The sequence below is a fragment of the Erigeron canadensis genome, chromosome 7, assembly GCF_010389155.1.
Source record: "Erigeron canadensis isolate Cc75 chromosome 7, C_canadensis_v1, whole genome shotgun sequence".
Lineage (NCBI taxonomy): Eukaryota > Viridiplantae > Streptophyta > Magnoliopsida > Asterales > Asteraceae > Erigeron > Erigeron canadensis.
In genome coordinates this window covers 21,745,558-21,764,946 of record NC_057767.1, presented here as the reverse complement: position 1 = coordinate 21,764,946, position 19,389 = coordinate 21,745,558, and the positions used below count along the sequence as shown (strand labels likewise).

Sequence of the window (19,389 nt, the reverse complement as noted above, 5' to 3'; positions counted from 1 at the left end):
CCAAATTTTCAAAGCGAAAACCACCGCCGCCAACTCCAAATCATGAGTAGGATAATGCTTCTCATGTTCTTTCAATTGCCTTAAAGCATAGGCAATGACCTTTCCTCTTTGCATCAAAAAACAACCGAGCCCGCTTGATGATGCATCACAATACACCATCATGTCTTCCAAACCATCGAGTAGAACAAGTGTTGGGGCTTGACTCAACTTCTCTCGTAATTGTTGGAAAGCAACTTTTTGTGTGTTTCCCCATTCAAACTTGATGTTTTTCCGAGTCAACTTGGTTAATGGTGAGACTATTTTGGAGAAATCTTGAATAAAACGACGACAATAACAAGCTAGACCAAGAAAACTTCTAATCTCCGATGGGTTCTTTGGTTGTTCCCATTTCATCACCGCGATCTTGGTTGAATCTACCTTGATTTCTTCATTGTTAACAACATGACCAAGAAATTGCACCTCTCGTAGCCAAAATTCACATTTAGAAAAATTTAGCATATAGCTTTTCTTTGCGTAACGTCTCTAACACCTCCCATAATAGAACTTCAAGTTCAGATGAGCTTTTAGAATAAATGAGAATATCATCGATAAAAACAATTACGGATATATCAAGCATGGGACGACAAACACGGTTCATAAGATCCATGAAAGCCGCAGAGCATTTGTACGACCAATGGGCATAACAACAAGTTGAAAATGACCATAGCGAGTATGAAAAGCGGTGTTAGGAATGTCTTCATCATGCACCTTAAGTTGATGATAACCCGAACGAAGATCTATCTTGGGAAAATACGAAGCTCCTTGAAGTTGATCAAATAGATCATCGATTCTAGGTAATGGGTATTTATTCCTGATAGTTACTTTGTTAAGTTCCCGGTAATCGATACACATGCGCATGCTTCCATCTTTCTTCTTAACAAATAGAACTAGTGCACCCCAAGGAGAATTACTATGGGGAATGAACCCTTTTTCAAATAACTCTTGGAGTTGCTTCATCATTTCTTGCATTTCCGTTGGAGCCAAATGATGGGGAGCTTTAGCAATGGGGTTAGCCCCTGGAATAAGATCAATAGAAAACTTAACTTGTCGTTCGGGAGGAATACCCGGCAAGTTTTCGGGAAAGACATCGGCAAATTAATAAACGATTGGAATGTCTTCAATAGATAAAGGTTTCTTCTCAACATCAATTATGTGAGCAAGATAAGCTTGACATCCATGAGACAAGTAACGTTGGGCACGAGCAAAAGTACAAATGGATATAGGACGCTATTTTCTATCACCATATACTACCAAGTCTTCACCCTTAGAAGTCTTCAAATATATAGCCTTTTTGTCACACCCGATTTTGGCATTACAAGAGCTCAACCAATCCATACCCAATATTATATCGAATTCTCCCATTGGGAAAGGAATTAAGTTAGCTTGAAAGACTTCCGTAGTGATCTTGATTTCACAATTTTTATACACATCTTTTATTAACTCTGTTCTACCATTTCCGACTTTAACTTGTAATGTATTATCTAAACTCGACTTAGACATTGGAATAACATGAATCATCCTAGTTGCAACAAAAGATCTATTTGCCCCTGAATCAAAAAGAATTTGCATAGGCACATTATACACAAGAAATGTACCTGTAACAACATCATTTGAATTCTTAGCTTGCTTCACCGTGAGTTGTAAGGACCTTCCCCTTTGGTTCCCATAAATTTAAGCATTCTTCCTTTTGGCTTATTTCCTCTTCTCTTCTTGTCTCTTTTCTTCAGTCAACTTAGGACATAAACTTCTCATATGACCCTCTTCAAAACACTTGAAACACATGATGGGTTTGTGGGAAGCTTTACAATCCCGGCTCATATGACCCGGTTTCCCACAACTATAACATCCTTTCTCCGTTGATCTACAAGGGCCGGTATGAATTCTTCTACAATTCTTGCAAAATGGAACATTTCTTCTTGCTGGGTTACTACCGGAGCCACCATCTTGTTTGAATCTTTTGTTTGGTAATTTATCTCCATCATACTTTCTTTTGAGATCACTCTCACCAACCCTTGATTGCTCAATTTCATGATTTCGAGCCACATCGACCAACATGGAAAAAGACTCCATTTGGCGCAAGCTTATCTTTTCCCTCAAGCTCTTCCTCAACTTCAAGTAGAATTGTTCTTTTAACAACTGATCATTCTCTAGGAATTCCAGACAAAATTGTGCCTTATCAAAGGAATTGGGAACAAAACTCTGTCAAACTAAGAATTCCTTGAGAATCATTAAGGAATTCACCCCTTAACTTAGTTACCTCCGCCTCCGATCGAAATTCTTTATAGAACATGGTTTTGAACTCGCGCCATTCTACATGTTCCAATGTAGCTTTACCATTTATTGCTAACAAACCATCCCACCATCTTTTGGCTCGGTCCCTAAGCATACTAACCGCAAACACAACCTTGAGGTCTTGAGGGCATTGACTAGTGCGAAACGCCCCTTCAATTTCCGATACCCATCGTGTGCAAACAATGGGATTAGTGTCACCATTGTATACGGGCGGGTGACACAAATCGAAGTCTTTGTAGATAAACTTCTTCTTGTACGGCTTCTCACCCATAAACTCGACTTCTTTCTCACCATTATCTTCCTTCTCACCTTTACCCTTGCCATCACATTTCTCAAACTCTCTTTGCACGTTGAGAGCCACCTCTTTTTTTTTATCATTAGAGCTATATGGTTGTTCATAGCTCCTTCTAAAGTATCATTGAGTTTCTTGAGTAAGACCGGGGAGTATTTTTCAAGTGCTCTCCTAATTTGGTTTGATATGTCCATGCTACCCTCAGGAAATAATGGTTCTTCTTCATTTCTTCAACTATTCTCAGCTTCCTCGTAATTGTGTTGTTCTTCCATACTACAATAAGACTAGATAATTTGATTCAAACACATAACCTATCTCTACTCTACGAACTATAAGTCAAAACCTATAACTTTATATATACTAGACCGTTCCAAAGGTTGATGCGGTCGGATTATAAAGATGTTAATACTTCAATCACATATATGTATCGTCTTTTCATTCTTATTTTTTCTTTGGTTTTGCAGGCCCAACTGTATATTCATATTATTTATTTATGTTTTTTATAGTATTTAATGATTAAAAAAAACCTACATGTATATAGCACTGTAGTAGCAGGTTGAAGTCATGAAGAAGACGACTTTATGTAACTAGTCATGACTATAATGCTTTGTCCTCTTTCAATGTTTTATTTTACACTATTTTCAATTTAAACCCCAAAGCATTTATTTTTTAACATTTAAACCCCAAAGTATTATTTATATACAAATGGCTTACACTTTAATAGATGTGTGAAAATGGTTAGCATAGTGGGTAACGAATTACACTTCTAACATAATTTTTTTATTTAATTATAATGTGTGATTTTATTGAATTATGTAATTTTTATAAACGTATTGTCTATATGTATATAAAATTCAAATTATAAAAAGTATTAAAAAAAGGGAAAAAAAATTAAAACAAGAAGTATAATAAGACACATGGCAAGAGTCTCTCACTCTCCTATAGCCCCATTCCCACTTTTTAATGGGCTACCCAATGTGTGATATGACGCCACATGTCGTAAGTCATTCATACTTAGGATATCCTCACTCCTCTTAACTTAAAGATAACGAATCACATTTTGACTTGGATGTAACGATCTAATAAGGTTTTTTTTACTTATGTGGATGGTCACCATGACATATATTTCGCATTTTATGCATAGTTATGCCATAATTGAACATTTTATGCTTGAATTGTTGCTTATTATTTTAGCTTTCGATACTTAATGAGTTAATGGCAAGTAGTTGTGATTCAAGTTCATTAGACGGTGATACAAAACACTGCCAAAAACGATATAAAGAAGGTCAAGCGACGCTTGAGATAGTTTACATGGAAAATTGGATAAAGAGAAAATCAATGAAATGCCAAAGCATGTAGGGCTTGTATATGCCCCACGTACAATTACATAGGCGGTTGATTGTGGATCAACTCAAAAAAAAAAATTCCAAACAAATAAAATCAAAACTGACCATAATGGCAAATTGTATAAAAAAAATATATTACCTGTGAAAAGGTAGCCTTTTATGTTTTTTGAACTTGTGAGTTGTTTCTTTTATGTTTCTCGTATTCTAGTTTTGCCCCATGCCGAATAGTGTAACATGAGCTTCTTTTTATGCATCAACAAATACAATTATAAAAACATATACATAATTTATATATATAGATGAGCTCCACATCAAGTGAAAGAAGGGAGGTGGCAGCTATAGGATGCTTAATAGGCCTATGTGCTATCCTATCACCCAGATGCATGTTGGCAAGATCAATATTATCGAGTTTATATAGTTGTTTTCGTGGTCGTGGTCAAGGTCGTGGTCGTGGTCGGAATCGGTCAACAGGAACTGTTGGTGTAGCTAGATAGCATCATAGCAGTCGGCGGATAATATATTTCATAAATATCAATCAGTGTGGCATAAAGGTGGAATTTTGTAATGGAACATTCTACTAGAGCGGTTTGCTTAATCTTGAAGTAGCTAGTGTTTTTCGTTTATGTACTATGACGTTTTTGTGACTATATATATATACAAGTAGATTAAACTCATGCGTTGTATGGTGAGTAATTATTATTGTAAAAGTCCAGTTAAAATAAATAATAAATCTTCTAATTTTGAAGTATAAGACTACAATTATTTTGCAAAAATCTATTCAAATATAAACCACTAACATAAGGAGATTAATAGAAAACTTTTTCAAGAAAAAGAATTAAAAACCCAATATAATAAATGTCTTTGGGATTTAGCCCAACTGGACATTTAATGTCCCTTATGTCTTTCAGTCAAATGTTGGTCACGGGTTCGAAACCTTTGAAAGATTTATTGGAAACCTTTTACCAATAAAGTGGAGCATGGGGGTTTTCTCTAGCATTTAGCTAGTTTCCTCCAGTATGGTAGTGGGACTTCCACCGCCAGTTATGCCCTCGAATTGACTGTGCTGGTGAAGTGGTCGATTTCTACCGGACGATGAAGAGCCATGCTACTGAGTTCAATCACCACTATTGTTCAAAAAAAAAATAGCATTCTGCATAAAAATATTAAAGACGACATAATATAGTAAACATAATTAACTAATGCAAATTACACCAAGTTCATAATAATATTACGATGAACATACTTGCAACAAAATAGAGAAATAATTTGAAATAGGATATTTATGACCAATGAGAGGTCGTACAAAAATGCAATGATCGATCAAAGTTATAAGAGAATATCTTTTAAGTTATAAATAGTAAAATACAGAAATTTAGTGAATTATATTATAATTGTAATTCAAGATAAGTTGATTAGATTACTCGGTTTGAATAATAAATTATGAGATATTTTAGGATAGTTGATAGTCTATTTAAAATTATATTTATCTTCATTTATTTTATTTATTATTATATACATATTATATCTTTTCTTTACTAAGAACAAACAACATATAAATGACAAATAGGAAAAATGCTAATGTCGGCATGTGGCAAATAAAAAGATATGTCACATAAACTTTTTTTTATATTTTCTCTTAATTATATAGATATATATATATATATAATAAATTGATAAGAATATATTTTGAACTAAACATAGTCGAAAGGCCATAAAAAATAAATTTGAATTTTGCATGAATATTTATGTTTACAAATCTAAGTATAACTAGATTATTACCCGCGTAATATTTAACTAGGTAAGAATTAAACCACTAAAAAACATGAAGTTAACATTAGTTGATGTTTAGATTCCAGTTAACAGTGATCAGACAGATGAAAAATGGATATATCATCTTATAGAGGTCTCGCTAACTAAGGTTTTCATTCCTTTTGATGTCTTTCATTTATCTGGATATGTCTGCATTGTCATTGTACTTGTGTTTTAACGTTCTGCTTAAATAATTTAGTTATATACTAAAACTACTAAGCAATTTAATTACCAATCTATATATCGCACGTTGTGTTAGTTTAACTTAAAATTATGCATAATATCATTGCAATATTCATACAATTATTTTTAATTGTGATAGCTTTTTATAGACTCCATATAAGTCTTTTAGTTTTTATTAAAAAGACCGGTTTGACATCCGGTCCGGTTTTCAAAACATTGATTTAATAAAAACGTGATATGATAAAAATCATATACAAAAATCCCTATAACCAAATTTTATTCATAAAAATCTTATACGAAAATATAATTTGATATAAACGTATTACATTGAAAAAGGAAATTTTATTGTAAAAAATTAAAAATTAATTTTAAAGATAAAAAATGATGTAAAATATAAAGATATTAGTTTCCATAATTATACCATTAAATACATTAATTATTAATGTCTACAGACTTAAATAAAGAAATAATAATAATTTAAATTTATTAAAATTAAATTAAATATTAAAAAGTTAAATAAGGTGTATAACATCATCATTTGATTTAATGGCTCTAATTAAAAGTTGAATTTCATTTAAAGTCCATATTTCTCTAATTATGAATTAAAGTTTTCTCTTTATACATATATATAAGTTTTTTATATATTTAAAGGTAAAAAGATATTGATTTTTATAATTTTTACACGTATCAATATACATTTATACTTTTCCTTTTCCTTTTTAATGAGAATTTTCATGTTTGTCAAAGTAGAATGTTGGCCAAAAATGAAGGGACATTACACACTGCCATTAAAAATACCAAAGGAAATAGTCTAATTTGAAAGCAAGACTTTACGTATGTTACTATGTATATATGTGACTTCGACTGTAAAAAGAAAGCATTTGAAGCTAAAAACTTGTGTAATTTATATAACTAGTGCAAAATATATCTGCAATAGTAAAAGTCATGGATTGTAGCAGAGAACAAATATACAGAGGGTTTGACGAAAATAATCCAGCAAATACAAAACAAGACAATGACACCATAAGTCCTTTACCTTTTGAAAAAATACATAAACTGTCAACCATATATATGGACTGTTCTGAAAAAGAATATAAACTATATATAAAAATCTACATTCCTATAAACCCCTCGACATCATGATTTGCAACCGTTACATGTGTAATTGGATCTTCATCCCCTCAACATTCTGAACTACTCTACATGCATACCAGCATATGCCAAAAATGTTGCCGTCTTAAGACGGCTGATGGATGCTGTTGACTAAGACGAGTGTCGGAGCATCTGCTGAAGTTGAATGACTTGTTGCTGTTGTTCTGGTGGCAGTGAACTTAACTGCTCTGGTGTTAGATTTAACACTTGTTCCACTAAGGCGGGATCTACACCAGGGAGAATCTGCATCCATTAAAGTACATTAAGATAAAATGAAATACAAAAAAAGGAAACTGAAATAATTTTACTTATTCAAGCTCTGGAAAATCTGTAATTGCTGAGTTCCTCTGGGGTCATTTCCTTGTAACGAATTAATGTTTAATCATTTAAAAATGATAATAATTTGGTATAACGCTTCGACTTTCATATGTAATATTAAAATGAACTAAATTTACTGTATCTATAGAAAAACCGAATTAGTTAATCCTTGCTGACGAGATTAAGGTCTACAATGTAACTTGAAAATGACTACTGGCACTTAAGGCCTCTTAAATTTGCGAAACCTTGCTCGTGAGAATCTTCTTTTTTCGTTTCACTGCAGTATTTTTCTCGATGATAATTTACCTACAATCATAATGTCACTCACACACAATATAGCAGGCTAGCCAAATAAAATCTTAATCGACTTAAAAACATAGTGGAAGTTATAAGAAACCTACAATGCAAGGCATTAAGGTGCTCAAACTTCTCAAGTCTCTATGCACATGGGACAAGTTAGTTTATGACCTTCACAACGTAAATCATTCCTTACTCGTCTATCGGCATCAAATGAGTGTTACAAACTCCCTCACTTGGACATATCGTCAAGTATAGCACCCAGAATTAATACCGGAGGGTGCATGTGTCTACATGGGCCTACTGTTCTCATACCCCCAAGTATTAGCCCTACCTAATAACCTCTAAATCAACTTAAACCATGGCAAAACTTCAGATATATGGGGCGTTCAAACTTCTTACTTCTATGTCCGGTGTGGGATTGTGTTTCTATAAACTTCCCCACTTGACACTCCATCTGGGACAAATCATCATTGTAAGGATTGACAATAATTAAAAATATTGATGGGTATACAAATTTGTTAACCACTTAACCTATCAGATTTATTTCCTATGACAATAACCATCATTGACTATAAGACGGGTTTTAAATGTGTTTACAGAGTATGCTGCATGGTACAACCTAAACTAGTTCAAAAACCTGAATGACAATTATGTAGCACAAGAAAACAAATAGATACCTCTTGGTTCTGCTTTTGAGGTTCAGCGGCCACTGCTTTAAAATTTTGATTTCCAGATAACGGCACAGATTGAGAAACTGCAGCAGGAAGACTTGCATCTGCTGGTGTAAATAGAGCACCTCTCCCATCCTCCATCTTCAATAATTTTGGAGGATGACCTGTTTGATCCTTATCACTTACAAAGCTTGCATTTTCATGCAACCTAGAAACCATGTTTGGATGATGGTCAATATTACGTCCCCAAGGAGGATTATGGGATATCTGTTGAGGCTTGTCATTATCCTTGGTTCCATTATTTAGTATAGCAGGACCAATTAAGGAGCTAGGCTGTTCAGACAACAGATACATTAAAACACTTTGCATTTAGTTTAAAATTGTGAAATATAGGCTTTTAGAAACCCATTGAGATCATTTTCTACAACTCAAGCATCAAAAGAAGTTTGTTTGATAAAAAATTTTATTATGGCTGCTAAATATACTTTTCTAACAGATGCACTCTCCAGTTCATTTTTAACATTTCTTATAACACCGCAACTGAACAACCCAAAGTGATTGGAATCAAATTACACGTGGTAATTCTATCCTGCTAGTTTTGAATAATCTCTTTTGTGCTAGGTTTTATTTTCAACAGAGCAAATGGATTAGATCAAAAACTTTAGCAAAGATAAAAACAGGCCTGAAGTAGATTAGATTGTAATGTATTGGGGGTGGGGGAATTAGTTTGTTATAATAGTAACATACTAACGTAATCCAACTAATCTTATCTACAACATTAATCATTAAAAAAATGGACAAAAACTTTAGCTATTTGACCCGATTCAACCCCTTTCTACCGCACTTATAACTTGACCATTTCAACCAATTACCCAAACCACCCATTTTACCACTCAAAAATAAATCATTAATACACAAGTATACCGCAAGACGGAAGATTCCAACAATAATAATTGCACAATGGAAGTTTTATATTGGCACCTTAAGTATAGGGATAGAGGGCTGAACTGGAGCAACTGCAGCATTCTGTCCAGAGTACGGCAGCACAGATGCGGAGGTTGCGATTTGGTTTTCGACTCGATTGGACAAACTGACCATCTGTTGTGGATGCAATGATTGAAGATGTCCAGCAGTTGGTAGTCCTGTTAATGGTGAATTTTGTAGAACCTGATGCTGAACTGGCATTGGAGTCTGAAACCGAGGCTGCAGTGGAAGTGATGGTGCAGCATACTGATTAGGATTCAACAAAGCTGGATAGCTTGAAGATGGTTGGCTTTGAGATGGTGTCGCATACTGATGATGCACCTTGTTCTGAGCCAGAGGGGGCAACCCAGACAGAGCTTGTATTGGAGTTTGTTGAGTCAATACACCACCGTGGACCGGAGGATGAACATGTGAACCAGGAAGCGGCCGAGGATTTGGCATTTGTAGCTACATTATATATGAAGAAAAAAAGATATAAGTTCACACAATCTCATGCTCATGAAATAGACAAATATCTAATAAACTAATAGCACATTACAACAAAAAGGATATTCGTAGGTGTTATACCCATCAACCTATGGGTTGTGGGTTCTAGTCCCATGGTGGAATCATTGTAAATTTATGAAGAATTTGTGTGGATTGTGTAGTTGCCTTGCTAAAAAAAGATGTAGTAGTAGATGATGTAAAATTTAGTGTAGGCAGAAATAAACCAGGTTGGGGTTGAGTTGACCAGCATACATTTGGTGCAACTTTTAAACTGTAGATGATTACGTGTTAATAAACGATTACCAAGGTCCAAGGTAGCCTAGTGGTAAGACGACCTGAAAGTCTTAGAAGAGACCCAGGTCCAAACATCATTGGGTAAACATATTGTGATGGCAAGGAAAAAAATCCAGGATATGGCCACACCAGTTGGGCCATGTACATCAAAGCCACATGCTTAATTTTCCTGGGTAAATCTATTAATTGGTCAATAAGAATAAATCTATTATTATTATTTATTACAAATCCAAATGGAAAATGAAGCAGTCCAAAAACTTCTATGCATTAAAAGTTTAAAACTAAAATTAGAGCAAGTTTCACCCGCTCGATTCATTTGACCCGTGTAAAATAAAGCACAACCCAAATTAACAGATTCATAGGTCAATGGGTCTTTGCCACCACTAGACATTAACATCTAAATACATACCATGTGGGGAGGAACTGACTTTAGCATTATATGAGCCTGCAAACCAAATCATTTAGAGCTTGTAAGATGTAAGTGTAAGAACTTACCACGAGTATCAATATAAATATTGTAAATACACAATAAAAAAACAAATCTTTTAGCAGAAACTAAATTTGTTCGCTACAATTAAAAAAGCCACCAACGCTTCGATGGAATGAAATTCTATCGAGGAAAAGTGAATCATGAGTAAAAACCTGCAAAACCGCTTTCGACAATTGGGGGTGTGCAAGTAACAGTTGGCGTGCTTGTTCTTTGTTTTGAGTAACCATTGCCTGTTATCAAGATAACATCAGCAACATTATTTCAAGATATTGAGAAAGGATGCATGTAAATCTAAAATGGTTACCTTCAGTTCAGTCAAAACCTCAATCAACTGGCCTTTGGGAATTTTAGCCAGATGAAGAGTCAAAGGATCAGTTCCCAGTGCTGGTTGACTCTGGATACCATTTTGACTTATATTGCTATTAGTCTGAGCACCCCCAAGAACTTTAGCCATTACATTAGCAGCAGCCATAGCCGCTTGGAGATCAAAAGCGTCTTGTACTGCAGGACCACCAATTTGATTTTGAGGAGCTATGTTACAATTGTCACAATGCAAATGATATGTTATCTTATGCTTTCAAAATAATCACGAACTAAAAGGGAAAATTCAAGCTTACCAGCATTAGTAGGCAATCCAGGTCCTCCACGTCCCTGAACAAGGAACAAAAAACAAGCAAAATTAGCATCTTGTACAGTCAACTAATGAACAAATGATAAAACTTAATTCTATTTGTTCGAACATGGTATAATATAATCCTATTTGTGCAATTGTGCAAAATAGATGTAGATGTGAAATAGTCGTGCGCTCTATGAGAATGAAAAATGAACGCACAGCACTCAAGCAGGTTAAGTAACAGATGAAATTACTGATTGTCCAACTTCTGTGTTGAAGGACATTACAAGAATTATTTTATAGCGAAGACAACTTTAGTTCTCTAATAAACTCATATGTTAGGTCTTGTTTTGTTCATTAAAGATACACTTCATGCAACTTTCAACCAGTTAGACCCATCCAACACGTCTACTTATCCTTCTCAACTGATTTGATCAACTTTACCTAATAGACCTGTTAAAGATTGCGATTCTGCTATCATAGTCGAGCCTAAAAGACCTTACATCAATACTCCCAAATCAGAGATCAGAATAAATCAAACTTAGGTCCAACCAAGTATGTATCTCCTTCTATAACAATATTTCAATTAGCATTCTGCCATCCAATCAAAATCTTACAACTGTTATTAAGATATCCTGACAATAAATGATAGCGTTTCTTGAAAAATTCTAACTTTAGGTCCTATTGTCCTAATACAATGAGACCAATATTAAAGCACCATATTTCACACAGTAAGCTTCAGTTCCTACCCCAGGAACAAAATTACGCTAAGATGCTTGAGATAGACAAATATAAGATGCAATATACATATGGTTATCAGTAGATCCAAATCATATCTATACCTGTTCTCGGCTTCTGTCTGTATTTTTGTCATTTTCTGCAAAATCAACTCTTAGCTGTCTGCCATTAATATCATGACCATGGAGATTACGTCGGGCACTTAGAGCTGTTTCTTCATCCCTGTACTCACAAAACCCATATCCTTTGGGTTTACCGGTTTCTCTATCAATAACTAATCTGGAATTGACAAAATGAGATAAGTTAAAATATGTCTACCATACTGTTGTATAATCTAAACCAAATCATACAATAGAAGCTAAACGGCTTGATATCAGTACAAGTGAACAAAAAAAAAACTTATTTTAGTACAAGTCTAGGAGTGAGTTGACAACTGGAACAATTGGGTACCTTTTTTCACAAAGCTGAAAATTTTATACATGATCAGAACAATTGGTAACTTGGCACAATACTATGAAATTAATCAATTTGACTGCGAATGAACTATAAAACTCACACAAGCAACCTTCTTGGTTTTACTACTACATTAATGGGGTGTTTGGATATGCATTTCAAAACTATATACTGCCACTTGTTGTCACAACAATATATTTATGCTAGCTACAAGAATATATTAGAAGTAACTAATTAACCCTTTTTAACCTAATCGGCTAATCTAAGAGGCTTTTACTCTCAGCTCATAAGATATATCTCATTTTTTCTCAAGTATATCTTTTGTGTTCATCTTATGCAATAAAAGAATATCAGAACTTGTCACACACTCGAAAAGCTTTATATCAGATTGTTAAGAGTTCAAATACTAACTCTCTAATGTTAACAATCCAATATCACAATTACTTTCACAATGTACATCCAGCGCTCCCTTCAAAAAAAAAAAAAACAACGCATGGAGTCTTGAGATATAATATAACCATAACCCTAATCCCCTCTTAGTGCAAGTTAATTCTCTTGATTAAAACATGCCTGGCCATATAGTAAATAAAACTTATTACAAATTTGAATAATATAAACATCATTCTTTCCGTTCATTGCATTCCAAGCTATGTAACGAAACTCCCATATTTCTTCCTTACACTACGTATGTATACTTGTCTTGGTACCAAGATTCCATATATATATACCAAATTTTGGAATTGATATAAGGCATGCTTACAACTAAGATCTTATCTCTATTCCCAAAAGAATTACACCTAGAAAGAAATCAGCTATTACAACTTTGCCTGAAGATCTTTTATTAAGTACCACAAAATTGCTATTGTAAGTCACAAACTTTCATTTATTCCCATTCTGTGTATCTGACCTCTTAGGACTTGTAAACCGTTGACATGACATCAGTTTCAATGATGTGGCAACTTATGGGCATGTCATGCTAGCAAAAGATTTGGGGATACCTCATCAAGAAGTCACCAATACATACAAAAGCAATATCTGGAAGTTCTATACATATAATAGGATTCCGAGCAATACGCAAAAAGAAAAAGGTCAACTTTTCCTACATTGACTAAACCCGGAAACCTTTTCTTACACACTACATATATGCCACAAAATTTCAACTATTCATCTAACCACACATACCTAGTGCAACTTATACGACCATCGTTTCCACATATAGTTTGGGGTTACCTCAACAAGTAGTCACCAAGATACAATCTTTTTTGTTGATAAGGCAATTATTCAACATATTGGTCAATGGGTCACCTCAAATATCTTGGATAAGTCAACGGATACATTACAATAACATAACAAACAGACGTGTACATACGATAAAAAAATTTACGGGCATAACGCAATACTTTTAGTTACAAAATAAAGATTCATACCTGAATGAAACAACAGGGCCAACCTCCTCACAAATTTTTACAAGTTGTTCTTCAGTTGCATCATATGGTATGTTCCCAACTACATATACAAATCATATCATATACATAAATATATTAAATCAAATCATTTAAATTCAAAGAAAAAACGTAAATTGAAGGCGAAAACTAACCGAAAACGCAACGATGTTGAGAATTAGCCATCAAGATTTTAACAAATTGAGTTAAAATTAACAGGCACTATCTTCTTCATAAATTTATTCAATAACAACAATACAATATTTATGATACAAGACAGATTTCTCAGAGAAATAAAAATCAAGAAATTAGGGTTTTGGGGGTTTATTATTTAATTAATAGTAAGAATTTGGGGGTGAAGGATATTATTAAAATTAATTAAAATTAGTACGAAAATTGGATTTATGAAAGGGATATTAAAGAATAATGTATAGGATTGATAGATACAGATACAGAAAAAGAAAAAGAAAAATTAGTTAATCACAATTATTAAAATTAGTATTTATTCAGGAGGGCGGTAATAAAAGGGAAGAATGAAAGAAGGAATGTGAAAATTGAATTATATTTTAATTTAATTATTATTCCTGAGTCGAACTGTGGAGTCAAGACTTTCTGTCAAGGTAAAATCTGATTGAATTATGACTTGGGAAGTTACTTTTATATTTATCTGAATATTGTTTCTAAAAACCTTTTATCTACATGGTATGCCACTATTTTTTTTTAAACTATTTTTAAAAATATATAATGTCATAACAGATTTTTTTTTTATTTTAAAAACTATTTTTCATATTAGGCCATATGCCTTTTTTTTTCATATTATTTTTTTAACCTTAAGGGGCATAGGTGTAGTGCCAAAAGATTGGCAAATTGGCTAAATTGGCAAATTATTGACGAATCACAAGCTGCCACGTGACTAGCCAAAATTTGTCAAAAGTGATGATGTAGTGATAAAAATCTTGCCAATTTAACCAATTTGGAAACATAGCAAAGGTAACCGGAATTCGAATCAAACTTGCCGGAAAACAAAAAAAGTGGCCGGTTTTTTATAAAATGAAACTTGGGCTCAGAATTTGGGGGTCAGGGATTTCGGAAGTCGGAGACGCCATGGCTGCTAACCCGAAGGGTTTACCCAGCCAAGATACGCCCCGGATCATCCGAGTCCATTTTTACGAACATTTGTATCATCATCGCCCATTTTTACCGGCAACCTAAAAAACTGTTCAACGATATCATCATCGGCTAAAAACTACCTTTTTCCGGCTACCTATTGCTTTAATGGAACAAAATTCGACAACGCCGCTATGGAAAAATCTAGCAACGCTACTGTAACACTACCAAGGAAAAATCCGGCAATGTAAATATATAAATATACATAAATATACGTAGCAACAGCAGCAGCAGCAAACCAAGAACCCAGGAAAGGGCTCGCCGGAAAACCACAAGTCACCGTAGCAGCAGCAGCAGTCTCACCGAAAAACCCAAGAAAGGGATCGCCAGAACACCGAAGGAACAAGTATTAAAAATAGCCAACTACACCCTTGCAAAGCCAAACAAAGTTTTGGCCGTAAAAAGTGAACGTTTTTGGCCGGCGACGACCGGAAACCCCAAAAAGGGGTTTCGGATCTCACCGGAAAGGGTGATATATCACGTTAGGAGCATCGGCAAGTATTATCGGCACGTATTCCGGCAATAGAAGCCAAGAAAAACGTAGATCAAGCCTCAGAATCGAAAACCCCCAAATATTTTTTTAGGTTTCCGGCGAGCACAAGAACAAAAAAAAAAACGGTCACAAAGTACACGCTCCCAACGTTCACAAGGATCGGCCAAAACTAGCTGATATATATAGCCGATACTAACCGATTAAACTTGTCGATACAAGCCGATGGAGATGCTATAGTGTAGCCGATTAGCCGATGCTTGCCGATGGTTTTTGCCAATAAAACTAGCCGACTACACCCTTGCTTCTAATTATTTTTAATTAATATGAAAGATAATTGATATGTCCACTTATATGCATATTCCCATATCGTTTATAAGTCGTTTTAAGCTTAATAATGTGCAAATTATATGCATATTCGATGCTTTGATGGTATTGTTAGTGATTGCAGGCTTAGAACAGGTACATTGGTTAGAAATGGCATTTGGAAGGTTAAATAATGCATTAGGATGATTCTTGGACGAGTACGAGTAAAGACGAGTTGAAAAATACAAGTTTCGTGAGTTCTGGAGCCTTATGCGGCGCATGAAAGTGGTGTGCGACGCACAGAAGTACATAATTTTGGTCAGGGACTTTGGCAAAAGTTGGCATGCGGCGCACAGGAGGCTTATGCGGCGCATATCAGGGCAAGGAAAGTCTGAAATTTGGAAATTGTGAGTTTGTGCGGCGCATAGAACTTGTGTGCGGCGCATAAACTAGGTCGGCTGAAGGGTTTTTGATTTTTCACTATAAATACAAGACCAAAACCCTCCCATTCGATATATAATCACCTCCAGTCGATTTTAGGGTTCTTTGGGGCAATACTCAGCAGCTTTTTCGTCCATCAAGGTCCAAGGGTTGTTCGTGAGCTTCAAGGCATTCGGTTATCGATTTTCTTAGTTTCTACTTGTTTTCTACACATTGGTATAATATGTTCTCTTATACTTTTACTCTTTGTGCTATATTTATGATTATGAGTAGCTAAATAGTTCGTCATCCACTGAGAAGAAGTGATACATTAACTATAGTTGCATATTTTTAATCCAAGTTGATTTTATTAACGTTATGTCGTGATCTTAATGAATAGTTTTCTTGTTCTATATTATTGTGTTTGTTGGTGATTCTTACATGCTTTGTCGATTGTGTCGGAAGTATATAAGTTTGATTTCAATTATTTGTCTATGAATAATTGGTGCTAGTTCATGGAGTGATAGTAAACGGCATAGTAATTATAGGAAACGATTTGTTAATTGGAGTTAATAGTTGATGGTGTCACATTAATTTCAAGTAGCCATAATTGTTAATACTTAACCAAAACAAATTAATTAATTGGGGTAAATCTTATTAAACGTTGGTGGTGCCAATTTTCTATGATTGAACTAGTTAGTTAATGGGTTTGAATAGAGTTATAAGCTTGTCGGCCACCAAGTTAGTTTCTTTGTTCGAGTGTAGGTTATCTTGTCAACATATTTGGATTGGGTCTTAATTTAAATGCAACCTAAGTTAGTGTATCACGGAGTCGAAAGTGGATGATCTTCTCATCCTATTTGACATAAGACAATTCTCTTTTCAATAAATTCTTAGGAATTTCTAACTCTTTCAATCAACTAACTTTTTAATATAAAAACCAAGATGACGTGGTGTCTTTAAAAACCAAACTCTTTTTAACTACTTAAAACTCGCTAGCTCTTTGTAGTCTCCGTGGAACGAACCTTTACTTACTTTAATCTATATTGCATACGGACGGGTCCACTGCTCGATTGTGTGTGGTATTCGATTCGGAGTATTTTTTTTAAGGATTTTAATTTAACTAGATTTTCACACATCAATAATATCCTAACTCTTTAACTTTAGTTTCATATCTACCATTGATTTATGATAGTTACTTTTTAATTTTTCATCACCCTAATCAGTTTTATGTATTAATGTTCATCTTTACAAGTATGTTGCTATCTCCGTATCAAATTATAATGTATTGACAACAAATTAAATACATATTTCTATATATTTTTTGGTTTTAAATTTTTAATTAAGCGTCTCGGGTTAAACCCGGGTTGATTAGCTAGTATTTTAATATTTTAATTTAATCCGTAATTATTATGACTCATCGACGCTCAATCTAAAGGGATTTTTTCAATTGGAATTTTTTCAAAGAAGTTATGATTTTTCGGAGTTGCTATAGTTTTTGTAAAATTTTGGAATAACTAACATATGGTTTTGAATTTTGATCTAGTTAATCAGATTCGCCAAATGGGGTAATTAATGATACTATCAACCAATGATACCCACATGTTTTAAAGAAGGGATTAATCACGGGAAGATCAACGTACTTTTTTATTTGTACATGGTTGTCCATTATACTTTTTATTGATGAGGTTTACCCACATACTTTTTTTTGTACACGGTTGACCAATATTACCGACTATCACAGGTAAAGCGGTCAACTTTGGGTCAACCGTGTACAAAAAAAAGTATGTGGGTAAACCTCATTAATAAAAAGTATGATGGGTAACCGTGTACAAATGGAAAAGTACGTTGATATTTTCGTGATTAATCAAAAAAAAAGGTAGTGATGTATGGCTAAAAAAATATCTTATGGATGATCCCGCATACTTACTACATGAGAATCTTTCTTACTAAAAAAGGACTAACAACCAAATATTTCATACAAAATACAAAAATTTTGAACATTTTGACGTTGTGGATGTTGCATATCATTGCAACCCAATAATAATAAATGTTGGTGCCCGACCTCAAATTTTGTTTTTTCTTTGTAACGAGGTCTTAAGACCCGTGCGTTGTACGTCTAGGATGAATTATATTATTTTCATTTTTAACATGTGGTTTAAAAATGATCTATATTAGAATGATGTTGAGTTATGTGTAAGAGTATAGTTATAATATGGACATAATTATGAAGATAGAATGTAAGAAAACAATTGACAATATAATATATAGTTGTGTTGATTAAAAAGTACATGTTTACGAACGTTGATTAAAATTGGATTAATCACGAGAACACCAACTTACTTTCCCATTTATACACGGTTGCCCATTATACTTTTTTATTGATAAGGTTTACCCATATATATTTTTTTTTGTACACGGTTGACCCAAAGTTGACCGGTTTACCTGTGATAGTCGGTAATATTGGTCAACCGTGTACAAAAAAAAAGTATGTGGGTAAACCTCATCAATAAAAAAGTATAATGGGCAACCGTGTACAAATGGGAAAGTACGTTGGTCTTCTCGTGATTAATTCCTTTAAAGAATAGAGACCTTCATAAACAATGAAGGAACTTTAGACGGATTCCAAGAGCAAGCTAAATTTTGAGTCACGGAAAAGGGAACCGAATCCTACCTAAGATCCTGAAAGTGAGAAGGAAGAGAAGAATCCTTTTTACCTCTAGTTGCGTGTGTAAGGATGATGTTTATTCACCCGCATAATGTTATCGAATGGATGATCACGATATCATGTGATCTTTCCTTTTCAGAAGAACCGAGTTAAGAAAAACAAAAGAGGTTGGATAATTTAGAGTTAGGTCGTGTTGTTGGAACCACGTTAATGTGACTGTCACTGATCGTTTATCATTCGTGATATGATAATTGACGATAATTGAAATCCCCATGTCTAGTAAATATACGATGGGCGTATTTACTCTTAAAGACATACTATAGGGTTTCTCATTAAATGATTGGAACTTCAGGGACTAATGTAGCACACAATAAACACCGGGGTTAAAACGGTAAGTTCTCTTATTATAAATTGAGACTTATGGGTTATATTTTAA

At 34.1% G+C, this 19,389-nt stretch overlaps 2 protein-coding genes across 3 annotated transcripts; both read right to left on the bottom strand.

The window, feature by feature from the left end:
- Window positions 1-1,731: 1,731 nt before the first annotated feature.
- LOC122609086 lies at window positions 1,732-2,602 on the bottom strand. Its single transcript, XM_043782147.1, has 2 exons — window positions 2,297-2,602; window positions 1,732-2,211 (listed from the first exon to the last, which is right to left on the bottom strand). Exons 1-2 carry the CDS (start codon window positions 2,600-2,602, stop codon window positions 1,732-1,734), a joined length of 786 nt encoding a protein of 261 aa, XP_043638082.1.
- Window positions 2,603-6,977: 4,375 nt separating this feature from the next.
- LOC122607141 (cleavage stimulating factor 64) lies at window positions 6,978-14,329 on the bottom strand. 2 transcript variants are annotated; one of them, XM_043780063.1, is made up of 10 exons: window positions 14,058-14,329; window positions 13,888-13,966; window positions 12,112-12,286; window positions 11,274-11,307; window positions 10,961-11,187; window positions 10,809-10,886; window positions 10,576-10,611; window positions 9,384-9,833; window positions 8,409-8,735; window positions 6,978-7,356 (listed from the first exon to the last, which is right to left on the bottom strand). In XM_043780063.1, exons 1-10 carry the CDS (start codon window positions 14,086-14,088, stop codon window positions 7,225-7,227), a joined length of 1,569 nt encoding a protein of 522 aa, XP_043635998.1. In that variant the 5' UTR covers window positions 14,089-14,329; the 3' UTR covers window positions 6,978-7,224. The 2 variants fall into 2 exon arrangements, with proteins under 2 accessions (XP_043635998.1, XP_043635999.1); XM_043780064.1 differs by having other exon boundaries at window positions 10,961-11,157.
- Window positions 14,330-19,389: the final 5,060 nt, after the last annotated feature.

Bases quoted from the DNA above. Each gene is read 5' to 3' on its own strand.
- LOC122609086 (XM_043782147.1), bottom strand. From the start codon at position 2,602: ATGGGTGAGAAGCCGTACAAGAAGAAGTTTATCTACAAAGACTTCGAT. The intron at 2,212-2,296 runs GTAACTAAGTTA...TCCTTTGATAAG, and splicing joins AATTTCGATCGGAGGCGGAG to GCACAATTTTGTCTGGAATT.
- LOC122607141 (XM_043780063.1), bottom strand. From the start codon at position 14,088: ATGGCTAATTCTCAACATCGTTGCGTTTTCG. The intron at 11,308-12,111 runs GTATAGATATGA...TTCCTTGTTCAG, and splicing joins CAGACAGAAGCCGAGAACAG to GGACGTGGAGGACCTGGATT. The intron at 8,736-9,383 runs GTGCCAATATAA...TTGTCTGAACAG, and splicing joins CCTCTATCCCTATACTTAAG to CCTAGCTCCTTAATTGGTCC.